Source organism: Hirundo rustica, chromosome 15 (genome assembly GCF_015227805.2).
Source record: "Hirundo rustica isolate bHirRus1 chromosome 15, bHirRus1.pri.v3, whole genome shotgun sequence".
Lineage (NCBI taxonomy): Eukaryota > Metazoa > Chordata > Aves > Passeriformes > Hirundinidae > Hirundo > Hirundo rustica.
In genome coordinates this window covers 15564756-15579757 of record NC_053464.1, presented here as the reverse complement: position 1 = coordinate 15579757, position 15002 = coordinate 15564756, and the positions used below count along the sequence as shown (strand labels likewise).

Below are 15002 nucleotides of genomic sequence, written 5' to 3'. Positions count from 1 at the left end.
AAATCAGCTTTCTAAAATCCTGACAAGATTTTCAGTTACCTTTTTTTTTTTGAGCCGCTAGGGATTTTCCTGGCCTGATAATTCTAGCTGCTAGGGGAGTCAGTCACCAGAGATGCAGCATTTTGTGGTCCTCTTTGGACACCTCGGCTTGAACAAAATCCTCCTCAGAAGTGGCAAAGACCATGACGTGCCCTGTTTACACAGGAGAGAGATTTAATCTGCACTTGGTGTCAATAACTTCTGCCTCCCTTTGACACCACCCTCGTTCCTGCTGCTTCTCCAAGTCACAGGTGGTGTTCCCTGGTGGATGATTTCGGTGCCAGATTATTTTGCTGAGTGTTTTGACGTGAAAGTCCAGAGTAGCTCTCCGGGGGCCCTGAGGAATCTGATCCCAAATCAGTCACTGTCCTCCCTCCTGCAGGTGGAAGTGGGTTTCTGTTACGTTGTCCAGCACTGGACCAGGGTCTGTAGGAGGAGCAATCCCAGCTGTTGAGCTGGGCTCAGCCCTTTGTGCCCACAGGGCCCAGCTCTGTTCCAAGAGCCCTCGTTGATCTTTGCTTTCCCTTCTCTGTCTAAGGAAATGCCCAGGAATTCCCGAGTGAATGAGCCGGCCCTGGCCCGGCTGCTAAACTTGCTGTTCCCTTTTTGTGCAGACTCTAATTCCAGTATTCCAGAACCACTTCCAAACCCTCCTCCAGAGCTTCCTGCAGAGCCGGCGGGCAGAGAGCTGCACAACCACCTGAGGCTGGACATTGACAATGACACGGAGAGCACCGCGCTGTGACCGCTGCCCCGGCTTCCCCGGCCTCCTCTCCTGGGGGAAAACCCCCAGACCTAACAGGGAAAAGCTTCTTCTGGCAGCAGCTGTGCGGGGCTGGGGCTGGAGCCTCGCGGGGACGGCGATCTCCAGGACGGCCGAGCTTGGAGAAGACCTCTCCGAAAATGGAGCCCCGGGCCTTCGGCCGAGCTCAGAAGAAGTTTAATGATCTGGGTCTGGACAACGGTTTTCAAACTCTCGGATGGAAGGAATGGATTCCTGCAGGAACTCGCCTAGGAAGCGTGGTCAGTGCTGATACAGGTGGTATTAGCAGAAATTCCAAAAGAATAAGAAGCAGAGCGTTAGTTATTTAAAGTGCATGTCTGTATTAGGGAAATAATCCTTCTCACGGCACGGTTAGAGGTTGTTTGTAGTTCTTAGCCCGTACCAGGAGGTGCCTCCCAAGGGACGTTCCCTCTCGGATTTGCTGCAGATTCCCCTCAAGCCATGAACCAAGCCCCTGCCCCAGTGCTGGTGGTGACTGCTGGTTCTCAGTCGCCCTGTGGAACTGTGGATGCATCCAGTGCCTTGAAGGACTGTCGTGCTGTAGGAGGAACTTCCTGTCTCTTTAATCATTTCATTGCTACTTAGGATCAGTACTTACCCTGATTTCATAGTTATTTGTATTAACCCGCTTTGTTCATGTGCGACTGGCAACTGTTTCACGAGGAAACCGTGGAAATGGGGTTTGTGCTTTCGTTGAAAACGGTTGAATTTTGAGAGAACTTCGGAACAGCTGTTTGGATCCAGCAGTTGAGTGAACATTTATAAAATTAAAGATTGGTTTTTGTCAACTTAAGGCATCTTTATTCTAGTTTTGTTGCTTCCACTGGGTCCTGCAGGTCACAGTGACCCCCTGGACTGTGTAGCTTGGAGTCACTGGCTGCTCAGCTTGGTTTTCCCGTAAGGACTCCAGTGGGAGCACTTTGGGACCCTCCTGTGTCACCACACCAGCCCTGTAACACATCTTTGTAACTCTAAATTCAGCTTGATGGGCCCCAGACTCCAGTTTATCCCCCAAACTGTGCAGTGCCTCTCTCCCCCAGCGTTCCCAGCACCGTTTCACATGCTCAGGAGGGATCCCCAAGTGCCAATTCCCTTGATAGGGTTTAACAGGAGCACTTTCTGACTCTGGGGGCTGCTGCAGGGTTCCAGGTGTTCTGCCCCTTGTCGCTGCCTGCACACGCAGCGCTCCCAGTTCTGGGGGCGAGGGTTGCTGGGACCCTGCACTATTTAGTGAATTTTGGGACCCCCCAGCAGTGGGGAGGGGGAGCAGGCTCTGCAGGGAGGTGAGGGGCTCCAGGAGGAGCCTCCTCCAGCACGGGCGTGGGGCGCAGAGGTGTTGGCAGCCCCCCAACCCCAGAGAGTCCAGGCAGGCAGGAGCAGCTCTCACTCTTTAATGTTTCTCTGCAGCTGCACGAGGCCCCGGGGCCAGCGATGGTGCCCAGGCCGAGGTTCTCCACTGAGGTGCGCCGGCGATGAGGGGCTGCCCTGGCACCTCTGCCCTGGCACAGCCGGTGGTTTTGCTGGGTGAGGTCCTGCAGGTGCCCCGGCAGCAGTTTCGGAGCCGTTTCCGGGCCGGGTGCCGGTGTTGGTGCGGCCGCTGCAGAGTCAGGGGTGGTAACTCAGCCGGGGATCCCAGACAGACCCGTCAGCACTCGCTGCACACGGGGAAGGAGCTGAGCCAGAGGCAGCACAGAGCCCAGAGAGCCGCCCTTGGCTCTGCCCCGGGCACTCGAGGTGTCGCTGCTGTCCCTCAAGGCCGGAGGAGCTGAACCAAAGGGGGCCCGAGTGGTCGGAGCTGGTTATAGAGGCATAAATAGGAAGAGAATCCAGGCTTCCTGAATTCCCGGCAGTGCTCTAAGGCCAAAGAGCAAAATTAAATATTTCAAATAACCAAACCAACCTTCCTCAGCTGGTTGGTGCCAGGCGGGGTCTGACGGTGCCGAGCGCTCGGCCCCGGGCACAGCCAGGCCCCCATTAGAAACAAGGAAAATATTACGTCTTTAAAATATCTTAAATAAAGAAATAAAATTTAGAAAGCATTAAGAATGACATTAACCCTCTGCTAACCATTAATATTTACACCAATTAAGATTAGTTGAGGCAGCGTGGGCCGGCATCCCCCCGGCTATGCGAAGTACGCCCAGAGGAAGACCCCGGCGCACACACACAGGAGCAGGTTGGCGTTCAGCACGCGTTTCACCGTCGGGTTCTCCTCCAGCGAAGCCACGGGCGGGGGCTCGGCTCTGGGCGCGCTCTCGGCGCCCTCCTGCCTGCGCTCCATCCCGCAGAGCCACAGGAAGGTGCTGAGCAGCTTGGAGCTCCCCTTGGCCTCGGCCGCACCTGCAGCGAGAGCGGGGAGGGATGAGCCCGGGCCGCGCAGCCCGTGCCAGCCGCGCCCGCCGCCGCTGCGCAGAGCCTCTGTGCGCCCCTGCTCCCCGTGTGCGCGCCGGCTCCGTCCTCCTGGAGCTCTGAGCTCAGCTCCTGCCCTTCCCGGCATCGGTAACCGTAGGACAAACCTAAACACCGAGCTGTGGCTGCTTGGTGCCGCTCGGGCTCCCCGAGCGAGGGCGGCTCTAGTCCGTCCCTGCCACACCCGGGAGCTGCCCCGGGACGCGCATCGCTGAACGCTCACGTCCAGCAAGTGTGAGGCTTCCCAGCGGCAGGGGAGCTGCACCGTAACTCATTAACTCGCAGCAGCTTGTCACAGATCAAAGGGACACGCGGCAAAAGCTGCGGCGTTACATAAACAGGGGCCTGAGCCTGGCAAAAAGGGGATGCGAATCATCGCTGCAGAATGCACAGCGAGCTCGACGCAGCTGTGCCTAGCACTGACAAGTACAAGCTGTAAAACATGAAAGTTCTCCTTCACTGATCTGCCAAGAACTCGGCCCAGGGCTCTCCCTGCTGCTAGAGCTGATCAGAGAACACCGCTGGAAAACAGAAAGGGAATTTCATCAACGTTATCGTGATTATTTCCTCCACCCTCCCCTTTTCCAGCCAGTTCTGGCAGCAGGTGCTACACGACAGTGGCCATGGCTCTGAATCCCATCCAGCTCCTTGGTTCAAGCTTTTGTGATGCCATGGAGAGTTGGAAAAGAAACTGAATTCCCTGCTTAGGTCAAATGTCAGGTGCAGCCTTTTCCCCCCTGGGCAAGAGGAGGTGGAGGTCAGACCTCACCGTGGGGGCAGCTCCGGCCTCTGCTCTCTGTGACAGGAGCAGGGAATGGCTGGAGCTGGGCCAGGGCAGGCTCAGGCTGGAGATCAGGAAAGGTTCTTCCCCCAGAGGTTGCTGGCACTGCCCAGGCTCCCCAGGGATGGGCACGGCCCCAGAGCCCCAGGAGCCTTTGGACAGCGCTGCCAGGGATGCCCAGGGTGGGATTTTTGGGGGGTCTGTGCAGGGACAGGGCCTGGACTCGATCCTTGTGGGTCCCTCCCAACTCAGCATGTTCTCTGTTCAATCCTAAACTTCTTTCACCACACCCTGAAGCTACAGAATTCCAGAGGAAGGAGCTTTAACGTTGCTTGTCTGAGCACTTACATTTGTTATCATCTGAACTGTTTTCGGGCACGGGGCTCAGCTCGAGCTGCAGCGCGGCCGGGTCCTTGGCTGCCGGCTCCTGCCGGGGCGGAGGATCCCCTCGGGTGAACCAGGTGAGCCGACTGATCTGGTGGCACGAAGAGGGGTGGTGAGGAGCCTGCCCAAGGGCTGCCCCAGCCAAAATCCGCCCCGGGGGAGCAGCCCGGGGGCTCTGCCGGGGCCTCGCCGGGGCCTCGCCGGGTTGGTGCCGTCTGGAGCTCAGCAGCTGCTCCTCCTGCACCTCAGAAGGGTGAGACTGTGAGGTCTGGGCTGAAGGGACATCTCGGTGTGGGACTGTCCCTGACAGCAGGTCAGGAAGGAGCAAAAAAACCAGAAAATGTGGTGAGGTAGGGCTGGCTTAAAGTGGGGGTGCTGAGAGAACCAGCTACAGGTGGGGAACAAAGGGATTCTTCTTCAAATATCTAAAAGATTCATTACAGAGGGGTGTTCTCAATGGCAGCGTGGATAGAGAGGGATGAGCACCACATGAAGCTGGAAAGATTCAGGTGATGAGGAAAAGCTGTTACAGGGAGAGCAGGTGAGCTCTGGACTGATCACACACCCCTGAGCATCTCCCGTGCTGGGGATTCCTGAGTTCAGGGTCAGTCCTGTCTCAAAGGAAGAGGATGTGCTGCTGAGAGCCCCCTGCCCTGCCCCTCCTTTCTGCCCTCGGTGCAGCCTCAGCACCGGGACAGCCGCTGCAAACAGCCGGGGTGGCACAAACCTGCTCCAGAGGAGAGGCGCTCCCTGCACTGGGTTCCTCCTTCCTGCCAGTAAAAATGTTCCCTTATCTAAGTCAGTAAGAGTTGGTAAAGATGACCCAGGAGCTGGAATTTCTTGGAAAGCAGAGGTGGAAAAGGCTGATTTGTCACGGATGAGACAAACACGCTCTCGAACTTAACAACAGCTCTGGGTAAAAATCTCCTGCTGACACTCTGCAGGGTGGGACATCTGGGCCCCAAAATCAAAGGTGCTGGAGCAGAGGAGGGGTCGCTGCCACAGGCGTGACCGTGAACCAAGAATGAACGGGGGATTGCACCTGCAGCTCGTTTCTCCCCGGGGACGTGGCCTGGGCCACCCCGGAAGGCGTTTGGGGCTCGGGGAGCGGCGGGGCGGGGCACGCACCATGGCGGGGGCCGGGGGCTCGGTGGCCACGCTGACCACCAGCACGGTGAGGGCGGAGATGGCCGCCAGCACCATGGAGAAGTAGAGGTAGTGCATGTACTTGACCACGCCGGGCCGGCCGTCGGGCTGGCCGCACTGGGGCTCGGGGTAGATGAAGTCCAGCACCAGCCGCACGACGCCCAGCAGCAGCCCCAGCAGCAGCCCCCAGAAGGCACCCTGCAAAGGAAGGGAATCCCGCGTGGCAGCGGCGCGCGGCCGGGGCGCCGCGCTGCCCCGAGGCCCGCAGAGGCGGTGCCGGTACCTGCTCGTTCGCCCTCTTCCAGAAGCAGCCCAGGATGAACACCACGGCCACGGGCGGCTGCAGGTAGGAGCTGATGGACTGGATGTAGATGAAGAGCTGCCCGCCCTGGCCAGCCTGCACCAGGGGGATCCACAGGATGGACACCACGGTGAGCAGCAGCACGAACACCCTGCGCGACACACGGGGGCATTGCCGCCAGCTCGGGCCCCGCTCGTCCTGCCGCTCGGGGCGAGACCCTGCCCCGGGTGTCCCTCGGCCCCAGAGCCCGTGCTGCCGCCCTGCCCGGGCCCGTGGGGCCTCAGCAGCTGTGCCCAGACGTGTGCCCGGCGCTCGGGCTGCGGTGCGGCTCGTCCCGCTTCTCCCCACCTGCCCACGATCATCAGCTCCCACTCGGAGCAGCGGGGACGGAAGTGCTTCCAGAGGTCCATGGTGAAGATGGTGCTGGCGCTGTTGAAGATGGAGGTGAGGGAGGACATGAGGGCTGCTATCATCACGGACATCATCAGGCCCCGGAGTCCTGGCGGCAAGGAGAGGCAGAGACACCCTGAGGATCCCTCACTGGCCCCACTGCAGCCTGGCCTCGAGGTCTTCCCTGGGCTAGAACTGACTTTTAAAACTGGGTTTAGCTCCAGTTTAAAAAATCAGTGATGGGTCTGTCCCACACAAACCCCACTAAGTGATGGTTCCAGGCTATTTTCCTCTCTGAAATTCCCTCCCAGATATCTGGGGCTGCCACGTGCCAGCCCCACCAGGGCCAGAACTGTCACCAGGCTCTTACCTACAGGCAGGAGCTCCAACACCAGCTTGGGATAAGCAATATCAGAACAGCCAGAGGGGTTGCCACAGATTTTTTTGCAAATTTCCGGGTCTGCACAAGCCACCAGATCTGGAACAAGCAGTGGGGGTGAGAGGCAGCATTCCAGCCACAACACACCGGTGTCTGTGGACAAGCTCCTCTGCTGAATGCTGTGAGCTGCTTTCTAAGGGAAATCCTGCAAATGACTCAGGGCTAGCTCAGCGCAGGGATGTCTGGGGCTGCTCTGGGAGGATCTGCATCCTCCTGCTCCCAGCTGGAAGAAAATTTCTCCACGTGTTGGGCATTTGATGCGTTGGAACCTCTCAACTTATTCAGGAGAGTCTTCTCCAGCTCAGCAGAGCTGGCACAGCCAGAGGGAGGGAAGAGATCCCTCCCTCCGCACTCACCTGGGAAGAGAACCCGGCTGATCATGCCTGGCATTACCATCATGAAGAGGGGCAAAATCTTCAAGTAGGAGGTCATCAAGGAGCCTCCTTTGGCGTGGGAGAGGTTTTTGGCAGCGAGGGACCTCTGAACAATGACCTAGGAATGAAGGAATGGGCTGGGTTGGCTGCCGGCAGCGGGAGCTGGCGGGGATGGAGCGATCCCGGCTTTGATCTGCGCTGCGCTCCGCGGGTCTCAGAGGCTGATCACAGAGCTCGGCGGCGCTGAGAGACACGGGCACTGCTTGTGCCACCCCAGCCGGGCTGCAGGGCCTGACCCTCACCCACCCACGCCCAGGATTTCCCACTCTTCTGCGCTGGGGACTTCCCTGACGCTGTGGAGGAGCCCGGCCAAGGAGCAGGACAGAGCCTGAAACGGGCACAGTCAAATACGAGAGTGAGAAAGCACAACCGGAGCAGCAGGAGGGGTTTCGGGCTGCGGGTCCCCGGGAGGGATGGGAGCCAGACCCGGGAAAGGTGACAGGAGAAATTCACAGGTCGTTCACGAGGAATGAAAGGATTAAGTTAAAAAGCAAACGAACAAACAAAAGACTTCTTCCTAGACTGGGATTAACGCACAAACACATTCTTACCCCCTTTCCCACGGAGATGATTACTAACATTAATTGTGCATATCAAGTTTTCCGTCTTTAGGACATAACCGCCAGATTTTACTGATGGTAAAATAACATTTCGCTGACGACACCCCTCAGGAAATCAGTCCAGGTGAGATCACAGCCTCCAGGTTTGCGATGAGCAGTGACCCACCTGGTCTGTGCACCAGTACCACAGGGATGGGATGGTCATTCCCACCAGGACTCCTGGCCAGGGCAGGTCAGAGTTCACGGGGTCTCGGAAAATGTGGAAAGCATCTTCCCTGGGCAAGCCACAGCTGCTGTTCTCCTTGCGGATGCTGGGAATGGCATCAAAGTATTTTGCCTGTAAACCTTCAAGGCCACCAACTTCAATAAAACCTGAAATGGGTCATGAGAAGCTGTTACTGCATCCTCCCCGGCCAGGACTCTGACTCCAGTCTCTGGCTCACTGTGGGTGATGCTCCACAAGTATTCCTCCAAAATCAGCAGCTCTCGATTCTCACTCTGGGCTGGGGAAGAGCAGACACTCACTGCTGCCTCTCCCATGGAATCACACAGTCCTGGGATGGTTTGGGTTGGAAGGGATCTTAAAGCTCCTGCCGTGGGCAAGGATAGCTCCCACCGTCCCAGGCTGCTCCAAGCCCTGTCCAACCCAGCCCTGGACATTTCCAGGGGTCCAGGGGCAGCCACAGCTGCTCTGGGCACCTGTGCCAGGGCCTGCCCACCCTCCCAGGGAAGAATTTCTCCCCAGTATTTAACTGGATGAGGTTTCTGTCGTATTTTAAGTGACAACTCCCCAGGAAAGCACTCACTGAAGGCCATGAGGGACAGGGCCCCGACGATCATGATGAGGGTCTGCAGGGCATCGGTGTAGATCACGGCTGCCAGGCCACCTGGGAGAGCAGAGAGGCACAAACTGGGGTGAACTGGGCTCCTTCTCTCAGGGCACTCCACACTCTGCTCAGGCCCTTGCCCGGCAGCACTGGGCCTGGCTGGGGGGCTCTGTCCCTGCTGGGGGGAGCTTTGGCGTTTCTCAGGGTTTGAGTCATCGTGAGTCACCCTTTTGTCACTATTAGCCAAAAGCAGAAATAGTTCTACGGGAAATAGATGGAAAAGCTCAAAACAAAGCCCAAGCTGAAAAAGGAGGAGGAAAAAAAAAAAAAAGGGGGGGGGGGCGTTGATTTTACACGACTGGGGGTGAGCAGTGGGAAAGGAATAACCTTTATTTGTTTGGGATTTCTGTGTGGCTGTTTTCCATTTGGCCACTCCTAAGCCCTGAAAGGGCATCCAAGCCTGGAGTCTTTCCGCATTACACGGCTCATTGTGGTGTAAATCCCTCACACCTCCGGAGAGCCCCAGGAAAGCAGGGAAAATGTCCCCTGGGAATGCCCTGGCAGAGCTTCTCCTTCGGGCAGAGCCGGCCTGCACCCGCCCGGGGTGGCCTCCGAGGAGGGGTCACTTACTCTCACCTGGCAATATTTTCTGAAAAGGTGAATTTTCAATTGCTTTCCCACCCCAATATCTATACTCATGGCAAAGCCAGGCTGCTGAGGGGGCAGGACATGGAGCGTGGCATGAGAGTCCTGGAACGGGTTGGGACAGACGGGACCTCAAAGCCCACCCAGTGCCACCCCTGCCATGGCAGGGACACCTCCCACTGTCCCAGGCTGCTCCAAACCCTGTCCAACCTGGCCTGGGACACTTGAGTGTCTCAGCTGAATGGGCGGGGCAGGGACAGGGACAGGGTCAGGGACAGGGACAGGGACAGGGACAGGGGCTGGGACAGGGGCAGGGGCAGGGTCAGGGACAGGGACAGGGACAGGGACAGGGACAGGGAACAGGGACAGGGACAGGGACAGGGACAGGGGCAGGGTCAGGGACAGGGACAGGGACAGGGACAGGGACAGGGACTGGGACAGGGGCAGCTGTGTCCCCAGCACGCACCGGACACGGTGTACACGGCGGTGATGGCCAGCAGCCCGGCCACGGCGATGTACAGATCCCAGTGCAAGGCCTGCTGGATGAACAGAGCCCCGGCGTACATGTCCACCTGCAGGGACAGCACGGGGACCGTGACACACTGCGGGGACAGTGACACACCGTGGGGACAGCATAGGGATGGTGACACACAGAGGGGACAGCACAGGGATGGTGACACACTGCAGGGACAGTGACACACCATGGGGACAGCACAGGGACAACACAGGGACAGTGACAGTGCAAGGACAGCACAGTCACTGTCACACACACTGCAGGGACAGCCCAGGGACAGCCCAGGCACAGTGACACTGCAGGGACGGCACAGTGACACTGCAGGGACAGCACAGGGACAGTGACACTGCAGGGACGGCACAGTGCGTGGCTGTCACCGCCCAGCCCGTCGCTGTGTGCACACCCAGCCCACCACTCCCCCCCCTTTGCCGGGAGCAGCCTGCTTTGGGCACGGCCCCCCCGAGGCCCCCCCAGCCCCGGCAGCACCAGGACCGTCCTTGAGCCAGTTCCACGCTGCTCCTGGTCACAGCGGTGACAGCGAGGGCTGGCAGGGCTGGCACAGAGGGCAGCGTGCACTGCCCTGGGACAAAGCCCTGGGGAATGTGCCCTGCAAACGCCCCCTCCCCGGCTGCCCCAGCTCCCCCGGGAACCGTCCCTGCTGCCATGGGGACAGGGTGACCAGGGGAAAAGTGTCCCCAGGGCCGGGGCCAGCCCTGCCCAACCAGCTCTGCAGCTACGTGAAAATACTGCGGGTTAGGAGAGCTCCAGGACAGGCGAAGGGAGGACAGAGGGTGCAAAACATCCTGAACCCGCAGCTGCACCATCAGAGCTCCCATCGCACGGTCGCTGAAATCCAGGGGAGAAGCTGAGCCTTCCCCAGCTGAACCCCGGGACTCGCTCCCATTTCAGGTCACCCTTTGGGCTGGAAAGGAGCAGAAAGCCAGTCCCACTCGTGGATGTGGGCAGGGACACCTCCCACGGTCCCAGGCTGCTCCAAGCCCCATCCAGCCTGGCCTGGGACATTTCCAGGGATCCAGGGGCAGCCACAGCTGCCCTGGCACCCTGTGCCTCACGTCCCTCACAGGGAACAATCCCAGCCCTGCCCTCCAGCAGTGGGAACCCGTTCCTCTGAATCCTGGCACCCCGAGCCTTTGTCAAAATTTGGGGGGGTCAGAGGCAGGGTCAGACACGGTGTGCCACCCTGGCCCTCCGTGAACAGGAAATCCCACGGCTGGCAGTTAATGAACAGCCACCCAGCCGTTGTGCAAGGCTGGGTTCAGTTATTTATTCCAGCAGGTGCAATAAAGGAATGAAGGCTTTTCTTCTCACCCTGTCCCAGCTCCTCCATCCTGGAGTCTGCACAGGCAATAAATGTGCAAAGAGGAGAAACTGGGGGAGCTGCCAGCATCTAACAAGCGCCACTTCCACCCTCAGAGCCCCACCTTCCCATGGACTACTGCTCAGGGCACTGACAAGCTTTCCCTCTTCCTGTGACAAGCATTCAGGTGCTAACTGAGAAAAAAATAAATAAAAAGCAGCTACTCCTTTTGGTGTAGGTTCCCAAAAAAATGCACTCTCCCTTCCTTGGGTGTTTTGATCACAAACCCTTCTCTGCTCATCCAAGGAGAGCCACTCGTTGCGTTTCTCAGCCTCACTGCTCAGCACACGTTTCCAAGTGAATGAATCCAGTCTGTTTCCCTTTTCCTTTCCTACTTACAGATATTTTGGTGAAGATGTAGATGAACAGGTAAAGCACGGCCAGGAATATCTGAATCCTTTTGCCTCCGAAACGTCTCCGCAAATACTCGGGCATGGTTGTGACCTGCGGAGAGACACGGAGCCGGGGAAGGTGGCACACGGAGCTGTGGGGCTGCTGGCAGTGGGGCAGGAGCAGCAGGGCCCTGGGGCTGCCCTGGGCTGGGATTTCACAGAATTCACAGAATTCACAGAATCACCAGGTTGGAGGATCACCAGGATCATCGAGTCCAACCCAGCCCCAACAGCTCAACCAAACCCTGGCACCCAGCACCACATCCAGGCTTTCTTTAAACACATCAGGGACGGCGACCCCACCACCTCCCAGGCAGAACATTCCAGGACTTTATCACTCTTTCTGAGAGAAACTTTTTCTGATTATATAACTGATATCCAGCTTATGTTTGCCTTGGTGCAGCCTGAGACTGTGTCCTCTCGTTCTGGCAGTGTTGTCTGGAGGGAGACCGACCCCACCCGATCCAGGCACCTTTCAGGGAGCTGTGCAGAGTGCTGAGGTCACCTCTGAGTCTCCTTTTCTCCAGGCTGAACAGCCCCAGCTCCCTCAGCCCTTCCTCACAGGGTTTGTGTTCAAACCCCTCCCCAGCCTCGCTGCCTCCGCTGGACCTGGCACAGGGCTCTCCATCACCCCTGGGGAGTGTCCATCGGGACACGGAGGGGCTCTGCAGCCTGAGCCCCCCGTCAGCCTCCCCTGGACCTGGCACAGGGCTCTCCATCACCCCTGGGGAGTGTCCATCGGGACACGGAGGGGCTCTGCAGCCTGAGCCCCCCGTCAGCCCCTCTGTCCCCCCCTGTTCACCCACAGCCCACACCTACCCCCGAGGCGATGTAGATGGGCAGGAAGAGCCAGGCCAGCACCAGGACACAGAACATCCCCTGCCAAGGGAAAAGGGGGAGGAGAGGGGAGAAGGGAAGGTCGGAGCGCTGCTCCAGGCTGTGCTCGGGTGCCCCACGGGGTCCCAGAGCTGGGGACTCCCAGCACGGCCCCAGGAGCTGTCCCCGGGGCACGGGCGGGGCTCCAGCGGCAGGTGCCGCACTCACATTCCACTCGTAGGCTGTGGCAGCAATTCCCGAGGCAGCCCCCGAGCCAGCCAGGCCGATGAAGTGCCCGCTGCCCACGTTGCTGGCAAACAGGGATGCGCCCACCTGGGGAAAGGCAGAGCTCAGGCCTGGCCCTGGCACAGGGCATCACTCTCAGCCTGGCAGGAGCGCAGGGAAGCTGCTCCCCAGCTCCTGGATGCAGAGGATGTGAAATCCCGGTCAGCCTCTGCCACCTTCTTCTTTCCCTACAGGCTCAGCAGCCTTGGCCCCTCTCCCCAGCTTCTTTCACCATTCACTGACAGTCTCTGGGTGTGCTTGGGACCATCCTGATCCAAAGCATCCAAACCCTTGTGGGGGAGCAGAGAAGGTGGGGGAGCAGGTGGAGATGTCAGCACCCGCTGAGGGACCAGCTCAGCCCAGATGAGACCTCCCCCAGCCGGCACAGGCTCAGCACAAAGCTGTGTCCGTGGTGGGGACCCCCTGGGAATTCCGGAACTCTCCAGGAGCAGCCAGGTTTTGTGAGGCATTGGGCTGGGCAGTCTCAAATCCGGGGGGAAAAGCCAATGTGAGACTGGCAGAGCGCGGGAGCGGCTTTGGCTCCTTTATTCCTGTTCGGAGAGGTGGGCTGTGCCCCAGCACCAGCGTGCAGGCCGTGGGCAGGGGGAGGACAGGGTACTCACGGGCCACCAGGCCATCTGTCCCCCGGCGAGGAAATAGCCCTTGACGGTGCTGCGCTGCGTCTTCCACATGGACTGCGGGCACACAGGGGGACACGGGCTCAGGGCTGCACCCACGGGCGCCCCAGCACACAGCCCGAGCTGCCTTGGGGTGCGGGGAGGGCTCTCCCGAGGGACACCCGCTGCTGGGCAGTCCCGGGGGCCCAGGGACGCGCCCTGAGCTCAGGAGAAGTTTTCCATCCCCTGGGCGCCCCGGTGGAATGCTGTGCGTGATGGGAGAGCGCAGCGGCTGCGGGGCAGAGAGGAGCGGGGGCAGCTTGGGACGGGGGCTGCGGAATGCCCCCGTGCTCAGCAGGAATGCCGGGCTCTGCACGCGTGGCTCGTGCTCTCCCCTTCCCCAGAGACGATCCAGGCCATTCCCTGGGAGTTGTGCACCACAGCTCTCCAAAGGGAGCAGCTACTCCTCTCTGCCAGCTGACAGCCAGGCTGTGCCTTTGCTGCCACAGAAGCCCCGCCAAAGGATGTCCTTCTGCCTTAATTATATATAGACCATGTTAATAATTTGAGGAATCTGCTGTCAGGGCCCCTGTGGACAGGCACAGGTGATTTATAGGACAGCAATTCCTTCCTGGACGAACAAAACATCATTGTTAGCAAGACTTTGTACTCGGACAGCCTCTTCCTCACAAAGGTTCTCAAAGCCTTGGCTGAGCCAGGCCAGGACATCCCTCCCCAGGGACACTGAGGGCACTTCCCAGGCTGAGGAGAGGAGGAGGGTCTGTGAACTGCCCCCTCCGCTCGTTCAGAGGAGTCCAGCGAGCAGCTGCCCGATTCCAGCCAAAGCAGAGCAATCCGAGGCCAGAGCAGCCCCACTTTCCAGCAGAACGGGGCGCAGACGAGGTCTCTACCGAGTGTCTGCTCACCCAGAGCCCCACGGCCAGGACGAAGAGGAAATAGAGCACGAGCACGGCGATGTCCACGGGCTGCAGCGTCTGCTGGGGGAACACGTCCCACGAGGGGGTCACCGAGGCCGGGGGGACGCTGGTGGGGTCCATGGCTCCCTGAGCACGCCCTCGTCCTGCTGCATACACCTGCGAAAGGACGGGTGAAGGGCAGGGAAAGCCCCGGGGAAGGGGGGCACTGGGCTCTCAGGATCTCGGGGTGCTGCTGGTGCCAGAGGAGGCTCCTGCCCTGTCCCACCCACCCTCCCTCGCTGGGATGCACAGGCAGGCCAGGGGGGCCGGTGGGTCCCCGGGGTGATGTTCTAACTGGGGAGAAATGGGTGCAGCAGGGAGAAGGTGAAAGCAGCTGGAACAGGCAGAGGGAAGGAGCAGAGCGGAGCTGGGGGTTACAGCCTCAGGGTCCCAGTGAGGAGCTGCCTCCAGAAACGCGTCCCTCCGAGCCAGCAGAGTGTGACAGCGTGTGACCAGTGCTGGCAGTGTCCTCCCCTGCCACAGCAAGAGCTCGAGCCCTGTGCAGAGCACTCGGGTCTCCTCCTGAGCCAGGGACCGTCCCCTGCTCCTAACCAGGAGCAGAGACTGGCAAAGTGTCACCACGGAACGTAAAGCCCCATTTTCTTCTCCAGAAACCCCTGATGGTGAGATTGGCATCACTGCAGGATGCCTGGAAGGGTCGCTGGGGCATCCCTTGGCAGAAGGGGCAGGGTGAAGTCCGGGCAGGGAGCTTTGGTTGGGAGTTTGAATCAATGCAGTCCCATTTCCTCCTCCCCTCAGCTCAGCCACACTGCGAGCAGGACAGGAGGTGAGGGCAGCCCCTGGCGCAGCAGGGGCCACACTCGGTCCCCAAGGAGCCCTCAGAGCGGGTTTGGGATGGTTCCTCTTACCCTGCTGAGCCGAGG

General features: G+C 59.5%; 2 protein-coding genes across 2 annotated transcripts in view; one reads left to right on the top strand and one right to left on the bottom strand.

The window, feature by feature from the left end:
• ARHGAP17 (Rho GTPase activating protein 17) overlaps positions 1–1616 on the top strand; it is a 41842-nt gene extending 40226 nt beyond the window's left edge. The window contains exon 20 of the mRNA XM_040078772.1: positions 654–1616. Within this exon, the coding sequence (XP_039934706.1) occupies positions 654–784 (131 nt within the window). The 3' untranslated portion in view covers positions 785–1616. The remainder of the gene's footprint in view (positions 1–653) is intronic.
• Positions 1617–1738: 122 nt separating this feature from the next.
• On the bottom strand, positions 1739–13219 carry SLC5A11 (solute carrier family 5 member 11). The gene is made up of 14 exons (XM_040079010.1): positions 13148–13219; positions 12468–12572; positions 12243–12302; positions 11371–11475; positions 9606–9711; positions 8474–8554; positions 7834–8039; positions 7030–7165; positions 6605–6712; positions 6193–6343; positions 5827–5995; positions 5526–5741; positions 4362–4488; positions 1739–3163 (listed from the first exon to the last, which is right to left on the bottom strand). Exons 1-14 carry the CDS (start codon positions 13214–13216, stop codon positions 2949–2951), a joined length of 1854 nt encoding a protein of 617 aa, XP_039934944.1. The 5' UTR covers positions 13217–13219; the 3' UTR covers positions 1739–2948.
• Positions 13220–15002: the final 1783 nt, after the last annotated feature.

Excerpts from the sequence above, each read along its gene's own strand:
- SLC5A11 (XM_040079010.1), bottom strand. The coding sequence starts at position 13,216 with ATGTGGAAGACGCAGCGCAGCACCGTCAAGGGCTATTTCCTCGCCGGG. Across the intron at positions 5,742-5,826 it reads GGAAGAGGGCGAACGAGCAG|GGTGCCTTCTGGGGGCTGCT; the intron begins GTACCGGCACCG and ends CTTCCTTTGCAG. Across the intron at positions 4,489-5,525 it reads AGCCCCCGGCCCCCGCCATG|ATCAGTCGGCTCACCTGGTT; the intron begins GTGCGTGCCCCG and ends TCGTGCCACCAG.